This window comes from Ornithorhynchus anatinus, chromosome 16, assembly GCF_004115215.2.
Source record: "Ornithorhynchus anatinus isolate Pmale09 chromosome 16, mOrnAna1.pri.v4, whole genome shotgun sequence".
Taxonomy (NCBI): domain Eukaryota; kingdom Metazoa; phylum Chordata; class Mammalia; order Monotremata; family Ornithorhynchidae; genus Ornithorhynchus; species Ornithorhynchus anatinus.
Window position 1 is genome coordinate 5,041,997 of NC_041743.1, and position 14,210 is coordinate 5,056,206.

The following is a 14,210-nucleotide window of genomic DNA, read 5'->3' on the forward strand; positions in this document are numbered from 1 at the left end:
GTGAAATGACTCGCCCAAAGTCACCCAGCTGACAGGCGGCGGGGTCGACATTCGAACCCATGACCTCTGACGTCCCAGCCCGGGCTCTTGCCACTGAGCCACGCTTGGTTCACTGGCCCTCGGTCCCCTCCTCCGTCGAGCGGGGATGAAGACGGTGAGCCCCCGGGGGGGACAAGCTGAGCACCTCGGGTGGTCCCCAGCGCTTCGCAGAGGGCTCGGCACGTAGTGAGCGCCGCACAATAGCGCCTGCGGGCCGCGGGCCCTGCCCCCCCCCGGCCCCCCCGCTCGCCCACGTGACCAGAGCCCGGGAGGGGCGGGGCCCGCGTGCGCCCCCGGCCTGACGGCGTGACGTCAGACGCCGGCTCTGGCCGGCCGCCATCTTGCCCCTCTGGCTGGCTATTTCTCTCTCTGTGTCTGTCGCTCCCTCTGTGGCGGCGGCGGCGTGGTGGTGGTGGTGGTGGTGGTGGTGTTGGGGTAGCCCCTCGGCGGCCCGCGGATCGGGACCCTTCCCCCTCCTCCTCCGGCGGAGCGGGGCCGAGGCCCCTAAAGTCGTTTCCACATCCGCCCTCCCACCGTGGCCGGTAAGGAGCGCGCGGCGGGGGCGGGAAGGGGCGGTGGGGGGCCATGGCGGCGGGGGCGGAGGATGGCGGCGGGCCCTCGTTCCCGACGGAGGGCGGCGGCGGCGGCCTCGGCCTCCCACCCCCATCGCCCCCCGCCGCTCCCCGGCCGGTCCTGCCCCTGCCGCCGCCTCCGCCTCGCGGCCCCACTTCCGGTGGCGAGGAGGGTCTCTCTAGCCCCCCGGGAGGACTCCGAGCCCGCTGCGGCCCCGACTCGCCTCCCCCTTGCCGCATTGTCCTTGCCCAGCCTTTCGCCCAGTGCTCCGCGCCCGGGAAACGCGCCCCGGTGAACGCAGGAGGAGAAGCCGCCGCCCTGCCCTAGGCCTCGCTCCCCGCCGGGCCGCCATGGACCCCCCCCCCTCCTTCCAGGCGAGGCCCGCAGACAATGGGAAAGGCGAATTTCCCGGAGATGGCGCGTCGCCTCCCCCGCCGGCCTCCTTCCAGAGGGTCGGGCCTTTCGTCCCCCCCCCGAGGCGAGGCCTTCAAAGGGCGGAGCGGGTCCCCCCGGGTCTTCGGACGGAGACGCGAGCCCCGTTTAGGTGCGGGGTTGATGCACTGCAGCAGCCGGGTCCGGTCCCCATCACGTCCTTCTCCGGAGAAGATCATAAAAAATAACCACGGGGGAAACCGAGCTAGGACGCTTTCGGCCCTTCAGATCCCCAAGGGCGCTCTCCCTTCTAAATATTAGCCGTGTAGCTAAGGCCTCCTGAATTGTTCATGGCATGTGGCTAAATTCCAGGAGAGATTTTTGTCCGTCCCCCCCCCCCCCCCGGGATTTCCGAGAGGCTGGGCTATGAAGACCATAAAGCCGGGGGAAAAAAAGCTGGGCCCACTCATTTATCCACTGAGCGGTGTTAAGCTTGAGTGTTGGCCTTGGAGCTCATCTTTTCCAAATGGAATAAAATAGATCTTCCCTTAATCTCTGAGACAACTCCTGGAGCGCTCTAAATCCCTCTTTTGGAGGGGGTTGTACTTGTAGCCTCTTAAATATTTAACCTGTTTCCCCCCCGCAATTTTTAGCTGCCATTAAAGTCCCGCGGCTCCTGATCCCCTGAAATTCTAGTCTCGACTTGTTACTCCTTTTTTTTTTTTCCTTCCCCCTCGTCCTTGATTTTTCTCCCCTTTGGTGACATCTTCTGGCCTTGAAGAATTCTGCACGATCCCCATCCTTCTCCCATCTCCACTGGGAAACCCTGTCATTCCTTGATTTGAATATGTGCCTTGTCTTTAGGTGTTGGCGTTTAATGCTTTCGTTGATGGTACTTGGTGGGTGATGAAGACCAATACTGCGGTGGGTTCTCGAAACCGAATCTAGAACTGGCTTCTGAATCCTCTGTGACCGGCTTTTAGACTTTCAGTGAAGGAGTGCTCGTCAGGTCGTGAATTGGGTGGCATGATGAAAGTTCATCTGGGTCTATATTAAAGATGCTGGGTAGGAGTCTGGCACGTCGTCTGTTGATTTTGAATCATTAGCCTTGCAATTCCTGAATAGTGCTATTGGTGCGTTTTGGTTCAGTTAATTCATCTTTGGACAGAATTAAAAAGCAAGGTTTGCTCTTTAGTGAATGTTTCTCTTTTTTTGTCCCCAGAAATGTTCAACAAAAATCCTTTACTGAAGTAGTAGACCCACCTCTGAGCTTCTTTTTTTAAAAAAAAAAATCTTGGCTATAAAATGGGGATTAATATCTGTCCCATTTTACCTCACTGGATTGTTGAGGGCAAATGTGGAAGCACCTTGAGTTCTATGGAAGGAGGTATAAAAGAAAGATGGTCTGGGCACAATCAGTCAGTGGTATATGAGCAGTAACAGTGGGCAGAGCTTGGGGAAGGAGACTACTTGCAAAGAAGAGGGAGATGGTCTTGTGTGGAAATTGATTAAATTAGTTGAGCAGATAGAAATTTGGGCTAGGCAGAATTAACTGGGGGGGCTTTTTCCCCCCGGGCTATGAACCATTTATACACTGTCGCGCTCAGAATTATTTCCCCTGAAAATAGAGGTTGCAGTTTTCAAGATGTTAGGAGTTCTGCGAAAGTGTTAAAGCTAAGAATGAGATTAGCAGGTGAAATTACTTTGCGTACACATGCTAAACCTCAGAATGTGTATTCTCATAACAAATGTGATATTAAGCACTTTTTGACAAGCACTGTACTAAGTGCTGGGGTAGAGGAAAGGTAATCAGGTCTGGCCCAGCCCCTGTTCAGCATGGGGCTCACAGTCTGCAGAGAGAGAATAGGTTTTGAAAATCCCCGTTCTACAGAGCGCGTAACAGAGTGAAGTGACTTGCCCAAGACCACAAAGGAGGCAGATAGCAGAGCAGCGTTCTCCCAGGTCCTGTGACTCACAGGCCTTTCCACTATTTCCACTATGCTCTTTCCACTATTTTGACAAGCTGATTGCGACGCCTTGATAATCTTCAAAAAATGTAAATTTCTCATAACGATCATGGTATAAATTTACTAGTCACGGTTGGATTCCATGAGGCCGCTAAATGGCAGCTACAGAAATGTGAATTTTCTGCAAGAGTAATTTTTAGTACATAACATTTTCGAGAATTTGTTATGGCTTAAAGCTTCCTTCTGCTTCTCGGGAGTCTAATTTGAAAGTGTCAGTTTCCAAAAACAGCCTATTTCTATCCACCTTTCTGATTAGTGCTGTAACAGAATTATTTATATCACACTTTGTCAAAAAAAGGATTACTATGATGCTTGTTCTGCAGTGCCGTTTATGTTTGTGGTTTGTGTTGAGCATATGGCAGCATTCTTAGATGTGATGTGCCTTTTGCGGCACACAAAATTTAGATAAAGCAGACAGCTAGTTTATAATGACTCTAGGAATAGATTTCAATAGCTAATTCTTCATGTTCTTGTAAATGTTCTTTTAGAATCTAAGCACTTTAGTTCCTCCATTGGCAGTTTTTATTTTGCGTGCTTATTTGTCAACGCGAATGACAGTGTCCAGCTAAGGATTCATGTCTCCGTTCATATTTTATCTTTGCTGGTCTCTCTCTTGAGAATATAAACCTTTGGGGGGCAGGAAGGAACTACTTTTCCTGGTTATCTAATACACTGCCTTACATAAATTTGGCCCTCAACTCATTGGTCTTCATTTTTAAATCTGAGTGGGCAGTATGTTCCATTGGGATTTTCATTCATTGACATAGGTTAGCAGGCATGATCATTTGAATTTTAGGACTCCATAAAATGCATTAAAATTGCACATACAATTTGAGCACCCATGTTGCCGACTGCATTGGAATAGTCGATACAGTTTATTTTTTTGGTTGCATGGCCTGAGTTGATTATGCATTCAGAGCTCATCTTTGGTATCTGTTCCTAACTGCAAGAAGGGAAATGACCTTTGGGAAAATTTCATTCAGGCCGGCTTCCCCCTCAATCTTGTTGAAGAATCCATCTCTGCCTTTAAATAAAGAGGAGATCATTTTAAAAAGCCTTAATAAAAAGAAATCATCCACCTGTGACAGTACATGGTTGTCCATAAATTTTGGTGGGGTTACTAACGAAATTACTCATACCAAGTTTCTTTTTGTGTATGTTATGCTGGGTTGCTTGCCTGGATACCTTCAACTCAAAGCATTTATTAGCCTAATCCTAAACAGGTACAGCCACAGAAATATTGTCCATATCCATCTCCAGTGCACTTAAAAGTATGAGAGTTTGTGAGAGAGATTTGCATGTATAATATGTGGCGATGCCATTTTAGAAAATAAACCCCAGAAGGTAGTGCTGACATGTTTATGATATATTCGTAGGCTTCCATAACTCATAGAATTAGTATGAAAGAACCTTAAAACACCAGGAATTTTCTGTTTCGGAGAAGCTGTTTCTTGCGATACTTAGCCTTACTCTTGAGTCCGCTTCCTAAGCCACAGGGTGCCCTGTCAACCACCATTCAGGAAAATTAATGCTGTTGCTTTTGGACTGGTGGTAACTGGTATTTACTGAGCATTTATTATGTGCCGAGCACTGTAGATCCAGAATAATCAGACCACAGCCCCTTTCCCGTTCATGGCTCACAATCTGAGAGAGAGGAAGAATAGCGTGCTCGTCCCCATTTTGCTGGTAAGGAAACTGAGCCACAGAGTAATTTTACTTAATATTACACAGCAGGTAATTAGCAGCGCTGGGAGTAGTCTCCTGATTTCCAGCCCTGGGCTCTTTCCACTGTGGTTCCCATTCTTGTGAGCGGAGTAGCTTTTGAATTGCTCTTTGGTAGTCTCACCTAGCCTAGCTTCCTTCAATCTCTGCTTACTGAATTAGAAATTGACTAGATCCCTGGATGCACTCCTAAATGATAAATTCTGCAAGGACAGGGACTGTAATAGCACATAGGTCCTCATACCAGTCAAAAACTGAGATCTCTTTCCCTGCCAGGTTATCACAGGTGTATCTTCTGTATACCAGTAAGCTCCTTTTTGTTGTAGAAATCCTCAGTTTTCCAAAAGCATGCAGGTCATCAGCTCATCGGTCCCAAGTGTAAACTTTCCATTAGTCACAGTTGGGAGAAATGGCTTTAGGTTGCATGAATCAAAAATTGTCATTTAGGAGCAGTGGTGGTTTCTTAATAGTAGATATCTGAATCCATTTCCCAGTAGCCTTGGACTCAATGGAGTTCCCTACTTTTGGTTTAACAGGAAAGAAAATTATTTGGAGGATGCCTAAAAAATGTTATGGAGGCGTCTTAAAAAAAGGGAATAAAAATTTGAGATGTGCCCCCCCAAAAAAAGGAAGTCACAAAGCAGTTATTTTTCTGCCTTTCAGAAAATGATTTGATTTCAGTGTGGTTTTAATATTTGATATCTTAGCAATCCCTCCAAGATGCTGTAGCCCTAAAACATGTGGAAAGTATGGTTCATTTTTAAAAGATATTCATTCAATCATTTAGAAGTATTCCAGATACTGTGTGGGAAGTTCATTTAGGAATTTGGTTTAGCTTCACTAAAATAGGCAAGCAAATTTCATTATTAGAAATTAACATTAAGATCTGAATTTTCAAAATTGGTGGGATCAAATGTAGATTTTAACATTTTTAGAACAAAGAAGACAGATAAGATGAATCACCATTTTTAGCTATTTTTATTTTCCAAAATAGGAAACGAGCTGTCTTAGTGATGGATGGGGCTTCTCTGATCCTTTTTTGGGGGGCTTCCTCTTTGTTGGGGGAAAAATAGCCAGTGTTCTAGTTCTTTGTGCTGAGCTCCAACATGGTGCAAACCACTGGAATGTATTCAATATTTAGATTAACAATTGCAATCTGAACTACTAAATAGATTAACTGCACAAATCTATTTCCTTTTTATGGTGACTTTTTCACAACATAGGCAAATTGACATGCTTTTTCAGCATTTTCTAGGTAATTAAAAGCTTTCTCTTTCCAATACGTGTGCACCCCAAGGGTTATAGAGGAGGTTGCAGAAGGCTTGCTGGGTATTTTTTTGGGTGTGTTTTTTCCCTCCCTGTCTCTCTATCCTTCAGGGGATTATTTTACTGAAGAGTTTTAAATAATGTGCTAATTACTGTGGCATAACACAAAAGAGATGTTCCCATAGTTGTTTGTAACGTAGTGCAAATGAAACCAAATAACCTTTCAACCATTATCTGCACAAACATGGAACCAATAGAAAGACTAAAAAACACTTTTCTTAAGAGTCTCTAACTTTGCTACTTCAAAATGCATTATGACTGCAGAACTGTAAACATGAGTCTATTATGCACATCTTTACCTTGCACTAAACTTGAAGTGATCTAATTTTTTTTATTAGTTGCTCATTTGTTTTCATTTTTTCGTTCTTACTACTGATTCTTCGCTCCTTCTCCCAAATACCATCTGTCTGTCCCCACCAGCTTTCCAGATCATATTTATTGGATCGTAAAATTCACTTTTTCATGGGAAGAAACACCTGCATCTTATAATGCTATGCTCTTTGAAACTGAACTAAAATAGGCTAGTAAATTAGAACTATCGGCAACTTTAACGTATATATGCCAGTCACCTCCCCGGTTATATTGTAAATCTTCATGAGTGTAGGGATTGTGTCTTTTGCATCTGCTATGCACTCCGACACATTATACAGTGGGCTACATCCAGGCACTCAATTCTCATTAACCTCACCTCTCTCCTGCAGCTGATACAATTTTTTTTGCAACCCATAAGGTAGCAGAACGTCTGCAAAATTAGGAAGCTTCCCTTCTTGAGTGGATTGGGAGGAAAGGGGATAGGGAGAAAAGATGAATGGTTTCAGATTTTACTTAGAAAGGTTGGAGGAGAAATAGGATTGGCTGTACCAGTTGGGAGGAGTTAAATGGTTCTTGTTAATCAAGGTAGGCTTCGTGGAGGAAATGGGATTTTTAGTTGAGTACTAAAGAATGGCAGAAATGTTTCTTCCATGCGAGTGAGTGATTAACAAAAAAGGGCAAGCACGGAAACCGTCTGTAAGAAGTAGAATTTCTCTGAAGATGCATGGGGACCAAGAGGCCGCCCTGAACACAACCAATGCACTATTTCAACTGCCTCGGGGGAGTGTTGGCAAAATCCTGCAAGCAGAGTCCCTGCACGGAGCAATACAGTCCAAGAGCTTTTAAGAAGCTTCTCTTGAAGGTTCTGTCACCGACCGAGATGGGTAGTCTGATGTGTTTGAACCTCCCAAAGAGTTTAAAGGCTCATCGAGAGCTGAGGGCTTCCTGTCCTTGGTTGCTGAGTGGCTTCTAAGTGAACTCTCGCTAAAAATTTCAACAAGAAATTGTACATTCAACTCAGCTACAGAGTTTCCCTCCTATCCACTGATCACTTGGGAAGGTCAGTGCATGCGTTGTTTTAACACCCAGAGACTCCCCGGGTAGACTGTAAGCTCACTGTGGGCAGAGAGCATGTCTGCCAACTTTGTTTTGCTCTCTCAAGCGCTTAGTGCAGTTCTCTACAAATAGGATTGAAGTAGTATGGTATAGGCGGTAAACTGAGCCACTGTCTTCAAGTTAAAGCCCATTACGCTGTACAGCTGAAATGGTACATCTAGAAAGTACATTAAATGCCATTCCTCATGCATCAATCAAGACCTCTATCTTCTGGGTAAGGTCATCTTTAGCATCTCATTTAGGCATACAAAACCTAGGGTCAGCCAAGGGGTTGAGCTGTAGCTCATAATGTCAGTGTGGTCTTATGTGATAGTGAATGGTGTTTTCCAGGGTCCTTTTCAAATGCTTAAGTTAAAATTAAGTGCATTTTCAGTGTCCGTGGCTGTATTCTGTGTGCATGCACCTAGTTGCCCCTCATTTTGTTTGTTACATACAAGAATTCTAGTCTGGGAGAAGCAGCCAAGCCTAACCTCGCTGTGTCAATGATAAGGTCTGGGCCCTCCAGGTTAGAGCCCCACCACAATATCTGCAACCCAGAAATAAACCCCGTGCTGTTTTCTGCCTTTCCCCAGCCCCCTGACTTTACAACCAATCACTGCATATAAGTCCGTTGGCTCCCTTCCACTTGCCCCTGTGAATGGCATCCTGCCCCTGTCCTTTTCCTTTTCCATTCCTGACTTTTTATTCACAGCTGGTCTGGGGTAGGACTGTAATCTGGGAATGGGGAAGGGTGATGCGCTGGTAACCACACCCCCAGTGGTTCTTACCAGTGGGATTGAAAGAAAAAAGTGGGGGTGAGTTCATGTTGGAAGAAAGTAGAGATTTGGGAGGGTTGGGGGTGGAGGTGGCCCGGCCATTATATCAGGGGTTGGTTCTGGAGAGGAACCTTAACTAATTGCAGGTGAGTCTGTGGGGAAAGTATACCCTACAATCAAACTTGGTTGTAATGTGCGATATGCCTGCACAGTAGATGAAAGCTGCAGTCTTCGTATATTTAACAAGCTCATCACAACGAAAAAGTGAGTGGATCCCATTTGAGGCCAAAACAATACTTCTCAAACTGTGAATTAGAGGATTTCTTAGGATGTTTTGGAGAGAGAGTGCTGCTCCATCCCCCAACTTTCTCTTTAGTTGCTGTCCGCTCTGCTCTCTGTTCTCTTGATCCACCATGTCTCCCCACTCACTTTTTCTGGGTAGCCTAAATTGAAGGGTCATATTTCTAACATGAGTGAAATGGGGAAAAGGTTATTTTTGCTCTCTTCTCTGTGCCATGTGATTCATTTTTAATGGGTATGAGAACTTTCTTTAATGGCCCCTTATTTTCAGAGATTTACAGGTAAACTTATTTGGCTCTATTCACTGTTTTTCCTTAAATAGTTACACAAAAAACCAACTTCAAAACTTGCAGGATTAGTTGTGGTTAGTGTATATGGGTAATTTAGACTGTGAGCCCCATGTGGAACGTGTGTCCAACCTGTTTAGTTTGTATCTACCTCAGTGCTTAGTACAGTGACTGACATGTAGAAAGCATATAACAAAGTACCATGTTTAAAACCCAACAAAACTCCACTCAAGTGAGTTGCGTTGCTGCGGTTGACTTGGAAATTGACATTTCTTTGGTCATTTCAATAAAAAAACTGCCTTTTGAAATGGATTTCCTCACTCCCTTGTTTTAGTCGATAGTTCATTGAATCTTATTTATTGAACACTTAACCGTGTGCAGAGCACTGTAATGAGCGCTTGGGAAAGTACAGTACAATCGACAGTGACATTCTCTGCCCACAGTGAGCTCACAGACTAGACTAGGGGAGAAAGACGTCAACGCAAATAAAATGACAGATATGTACATAAGTGCTTTGGGGCTGGAAGGGGGTGGGAGGAGAGAGCAAAGGGAGCAAGTCAGGGCAAGGCAGAAGGGAGTGGGAGTTGCTGGAGATGTGTCCAGGGAGCTTTGGAGCCCTGACGGAGCCCTGACAGGCTAGAAGTGGTGTGACCCATGCTGCCATGGGGGGTGAGGGGGACTGCTCCTGGAGCTCAGATTCTCAGCTGCTGCAGGGGAAATGAACTTGCATTTTAGGAAGTGGAACTTGAGCCAAATCAAGTTGAACCCAGACCAGAATCACATCCTAGCCTGAACAGAACTTTCTCCTCTTGGGTGGAAAAAATCCCCACTTTTTTTTTTCAAGGGGACTAGAACACTTAAAATCTAATAGAATTCATGCTGCACATTCTGTCCTTTATATTAATCATTTAGTTTTAGGGCCCTGTTAAGGTTTTTTAAGGGCATTCTGATTGTTTATTTTTTTATGATGCATTTATGTGACTAGTGTCCTTTGCTAGTCTCTTGGGAAGTACAGGGTAACAAAGTAGTATGTACCCTGCCTATGAGGAACTTACACTCTTAACAGAGGAGATAAAAAGACCATTCGAGTGGTCAACATGGATAAATTGAGCAGATAGATATTAGTAACGAGGGTGTAAATAAATCCAGGCGTCCGCATCCTAAATTCTTCTGTCACTCCGTAATTGGGTACCACTGCTTTTAAGGCTATTTCCGTGAAAGAAGAGGCATTGTTCTCATCGAGACTTGTCTTTTCTTCTGTAGAGGCTTCAGAGTGATGGGAAGGGGAAAGGACTCTGAGGGGAACCCAGACTATCGTTAGAGCAGTTGCCGGATGTCCAGTCGTGACATCCGAAATACAGTCGAAATACTATCTCCTTTCTTAAAATAGTCTAAGATTCAGCAATTCATCACTTGGTTTTTCTTTCCATTTTTGTTAAAAATTGCTAATAAGACCAATAGAAGAACAGCAAGACTTGCGGTAACGTGGGCACAGTTTCCATTTGTTTTTTGTGGAGATGAAGTTAAGCGCATGAAAGAAATGGCAGGAGAAATGGGGGTGGGGGGGGGCAGGGGAATAAAAATGAGCATAGGGAAATGGGTTAATAAAAAGTGGGTTTGGGGGTCAAAGGTGTCATGTTCAAAAATACCTTGGGTGAGGACTAAGTTGATACCTTAATGAGGTTGGGCCTTTTTCTGACTTCAATTAAAAAGGTTAATGAATTCTGTTGTTAATGTTCTTAGAATTTCTGTGAGAGTACGAATTAAAGCTTCTAATGCAGCAGAATATTTCTTAATCAAATTGGCGTTTTTTAACATCTGGCAAAAAAGTGAAATTGAATGCTGTTCTAGCAATTTGAACTAATTTATTTTTCTTTTGTCTTTTTCTGAAGAGTGGTTTTGAGGGGTGAGGAAGGAGGTTCTAGACTCGATGAGTTTCCCCCGCAATGTCGGAGAAGTCAGGCCAGAGCACAAAAGCAAAGGATGGGAAAACAAAGTATGCAACACTCAGTCTATTTAATACATACAAAGGAAAGTCACTAGAAACTCAGAAAACCACAGGTGAGTAAAATGAGGGATACATACTTTTTTTAATGGGGTTAAAATCAGATCTGTGATGAAAATATTGGTCTTGAGATGTCCATCACTTAGCTCTTTAGCTTGAGCATAAAAATATTCTAATAGCAATGTTACAAATGAACAAATCTTATTTACCTTGTTGATTTGTACGTCAGAGAGCTACAGTGCGGAGATGTATATGTTGCCTTCATGTATTTTAGGAAAGGAACCCCTCCATTAAATTCCATAAGAAATCTATTGGTTAATTTCTACATGAATCAGGATTTCTGATCAGCAGTCATCCTGGTTCTTCCAATAGCACTCACTGACCATTGCTCTCACCACCAGTCATTAGATTTATAACAGTATGGTGACCCTTAATAGTACTCTTCTTAAAATGAAATATACCAGATTTTTCTTAAACCTGCCAACAGCCCTCTGAGAGGCCTTTTTTTTTGTAAATGGTGAGGAGTGGGGGTTTGGAATCAGCAGTGCTGAATGCCAACAGGTGGTGTTTCAAGTAATTACAAATATTGTATTGTTTTAATTAGCACATTAGGGCATTTCAAATTGTTTAAAAGGCTTTTTGTGCTACATGAACAATACAGGTGGAAAATGATGTATGTTCTGGCAATGTGTGACACATCTGCAAACTGCCTACATTCACTCCTTTCCCCTTGGATTTATTAAAAGAGCGAGGCAGACTTTACAATAAAAACAAGTAAATGCTAATGTGATTGATTTCCTGTAGTCGCTGCTCGCCATGGATTACAGAGTCTTGGAAAAGTTGCCGTTTCGCGGCGTATGCCCCCACCTGCTAATCTCCCTAGTCTGAAGGCAGAGAACAAAGGCAATGATCCAAATGTGAACATCGTGCCGAAGGATGGCTCAGGGTGGGCTTCTAAGCAAGAACAGCACGAGGAAGAAAAGTGAGTTAATAAAAGACACTTGTATACACCGGATAAATGCCCTTTTTCCTTTTTAGGGTGGGTTTGGGGATATTGTAGAAATTACAAGAAAATCCAGAAGTAAAAATCAAAGGTTTTTCTATCACTTCATGGTAATCAAAGAATTTGGGCTCTTGCTATATGCAGAGTGCTTTGGAAACTAGGGAAGCTTAAAACGTATGACCTTCAGCCTTGCCTTCAGGAAACTCAGTGTGAGGGAGGCAATTGTTAAACTCCAGAGAAGTGAGTTGTTTTTTGTTTCGTGGTTTTTCCCTCTTGGAAGATGAAAATTGCAGTTGCGTTCTTATACGACCATAAATGAAGATCAGAATCAGCTACCGTGTATTTCGGTGGTATTTATTGAATGCTTACTGTGTGCCGAGCACTGTCCTAAGCCCATGAGAGTACAGTACAACGGAGTTGATACACGTCCCCTGTCCACAGTGACTTTACAGGACTAATAAGGGAATTTCACCCGGGACCCAGTTGAGAGTTCTGTGTCGGCCTCAGTGGCTATGACTGAATTATACTCAGGCAAGATTTGTCATTATTTAGTTGAAAGAAGAGAGCGTGCGATATTTAAGTGTTTCAATAACATGTGTAATGAAGTATGTGAGTATTGAGGAGGTTTGAGCCAGGATGTTAGGAATTGCTAGGTTTTCAGAAGGGCTTTGCTCATACCTCCAAATCTCTTCCCTCTTTTGATCAGAACTGGGGAATCCAAGTTCAGGGAGCTATTAGGTTATCAGTCAATTGGTGGTGTTTGTGTCCTTACAGTGTGCGACTTTTTTTTAAATGGTATTTTATACTTACTCTGTGCAGGGCACTGCACTAGGGAATGGGGTAGATTCAAGATAATTGGGTTGGACACAATCCCTGTCCCATATAGTGTTCACAGTCTTAATCCCCATTTTACAGTTGAGGTAACTGAGGTCCAGAGAAGTCACTTGCCTGGGGTCAGGCAGCAAACAAGTGTCAGACTTGGGATTAGAACCTAGGTCCTTGGACACCCAGGCCCATGTTCTTTCCGCTAGGTCACGCTGCTTGAGAGAACTACAGAATAACCAGACACGAATGGGAAGCACAGGTTGAGATGGAGTGGAAGAAGGCAGCTTTTGTTTTGGGTGAGAGGCAGTGGGGGGTCGGTTACCTTATGTGGCTGACTGCCTTTTGTTCAGGATGGTGTCAGCCCTTGTTAGTCAAGATGGCGAATGGCCACACCTAAAACATATATTCTCATAAACTTGGCCTTGATGCCTTGATGAGACCTCAGTGAGAGCCTTGTAGATTCTTGTCAGATACACTTACTCTGTGGTTTCTAGGTGTAATGGCAGTGTTCTAATGGTCCATTGGAAATCATTTAAAACAAAAGCCAGCCACTCAGTCACAACTAAATCCATGAATTTAGGCTAGAAGAGAGATTGGGATTACATTGAACATGGTCAGCCGGAAACAAATAACCTGGACACTTTGGTAGTTTATCATTGCATAACAGCAAACTATCTCCCAGGCAAGTGTCAAGTCTGAGCATGAAGGAAGATTTCTTCCTCCCCCCCCCCCCCAAAGTTTTGATGGAAGGAGCACAGCATTTTTCAAGAAAGTCTTGGTTTTTTGGCCTTTGCAGGCTGACCTAAAAATTGACTGATTTGTTTGCTTTCTTTTTAAAGACCACCAGAAGTGCCGCCTGCAGCACAGCCGAAACCTGGAGTTGTTGCTCCCCCAGAGGCTCCTCCTGCCCCTAAATCATGGGCCAGTAACAAACAGAGTGGGCAAGGAGATGGTAAGTAAAAAGGGATGGAAACTTGGGTTTGACTGTAGAGGAATAGCCACACAGAAGAAGTTTGTTCCAAGTTGCTCTGCTGGAGCGTTGTTTCAAATGGTAATCACCAGGCATGCCAGCTTTTCATTTTGAGTGTTGGGGTGAACTTAGGGTGTTGGAGAGAGGCAGGAAAATAGGGAGAAAGGAAAGAGAACACTCAGTTCTACTACGGTGCCACGTCCACTGTTTTATCCTACTCAGGGGTCGGGGCAGCATAGGGTGTTGCCAAGCCCACCTTCTCTGTGAAGCAGCCAACAGATGACACCGTGTAAGAGGAAAGGAGACATGAAATAGCTCCATTTGCAACAAACAGCAGCAGCTACACGAGTCGATAAGACATGGGCAGTAGATCCTGCCTTAAGTTCCTAGAATATGGGTATTCCAGAGCACTCAGATTTCTCTTTTTCTTTCTGATAAAGCTAAAACCAGTCCCTCTGATCTCTTTCCCCTCTTTCTCTACCAGTCAGTGGTGTTTATTCAGCACTTAATACGTTCATTTACTAGCACCTCAGGTGGTGCTGTTTTGAAGGCATTTACAGGTCAGATAAATTCACAAA

The 14,210-nt window shown here is 44.5% G+C and overlaps 1 protein-coding gene across 11 annotated transcripts in view; it reads left to right on the top strand.

The window, feature by feature from the left end:
* Window positions 1–359: 359 nt before the first annotated feature.
* Window positions 360–14,210, top strand: part of PRRC2C (proline rich coiled-coil 2C) — a 51,947-nt gene continuing 38,096 nt past the window's right edge. For all 11 annotated transcript variants that reach the window (XM_029081104.2, XM_029081107.2, XM_029081112.2 and 8 more), the window contains exons 1-4: window positions 360–581; window positions 10,722–10,890; window positions 11,639–11,816; window positions 13,502–13,614. In XM_029081104.2, coding sequence (XP_028936937.1) covers window positions 10,776–10,890; window positions 11,639–11,816; window positions 13,502–13,614 — 406 coding nt within the window. In that variant the 5' untranslated portion in view covers window positions 360–581; window positions 10,722–10,775. The remainder of the gene's footprint in view (window positions 582–10,721; window positions 10,891–11,638; window positions 11,817–13,501; window positions 13,615–14,210) is intronic.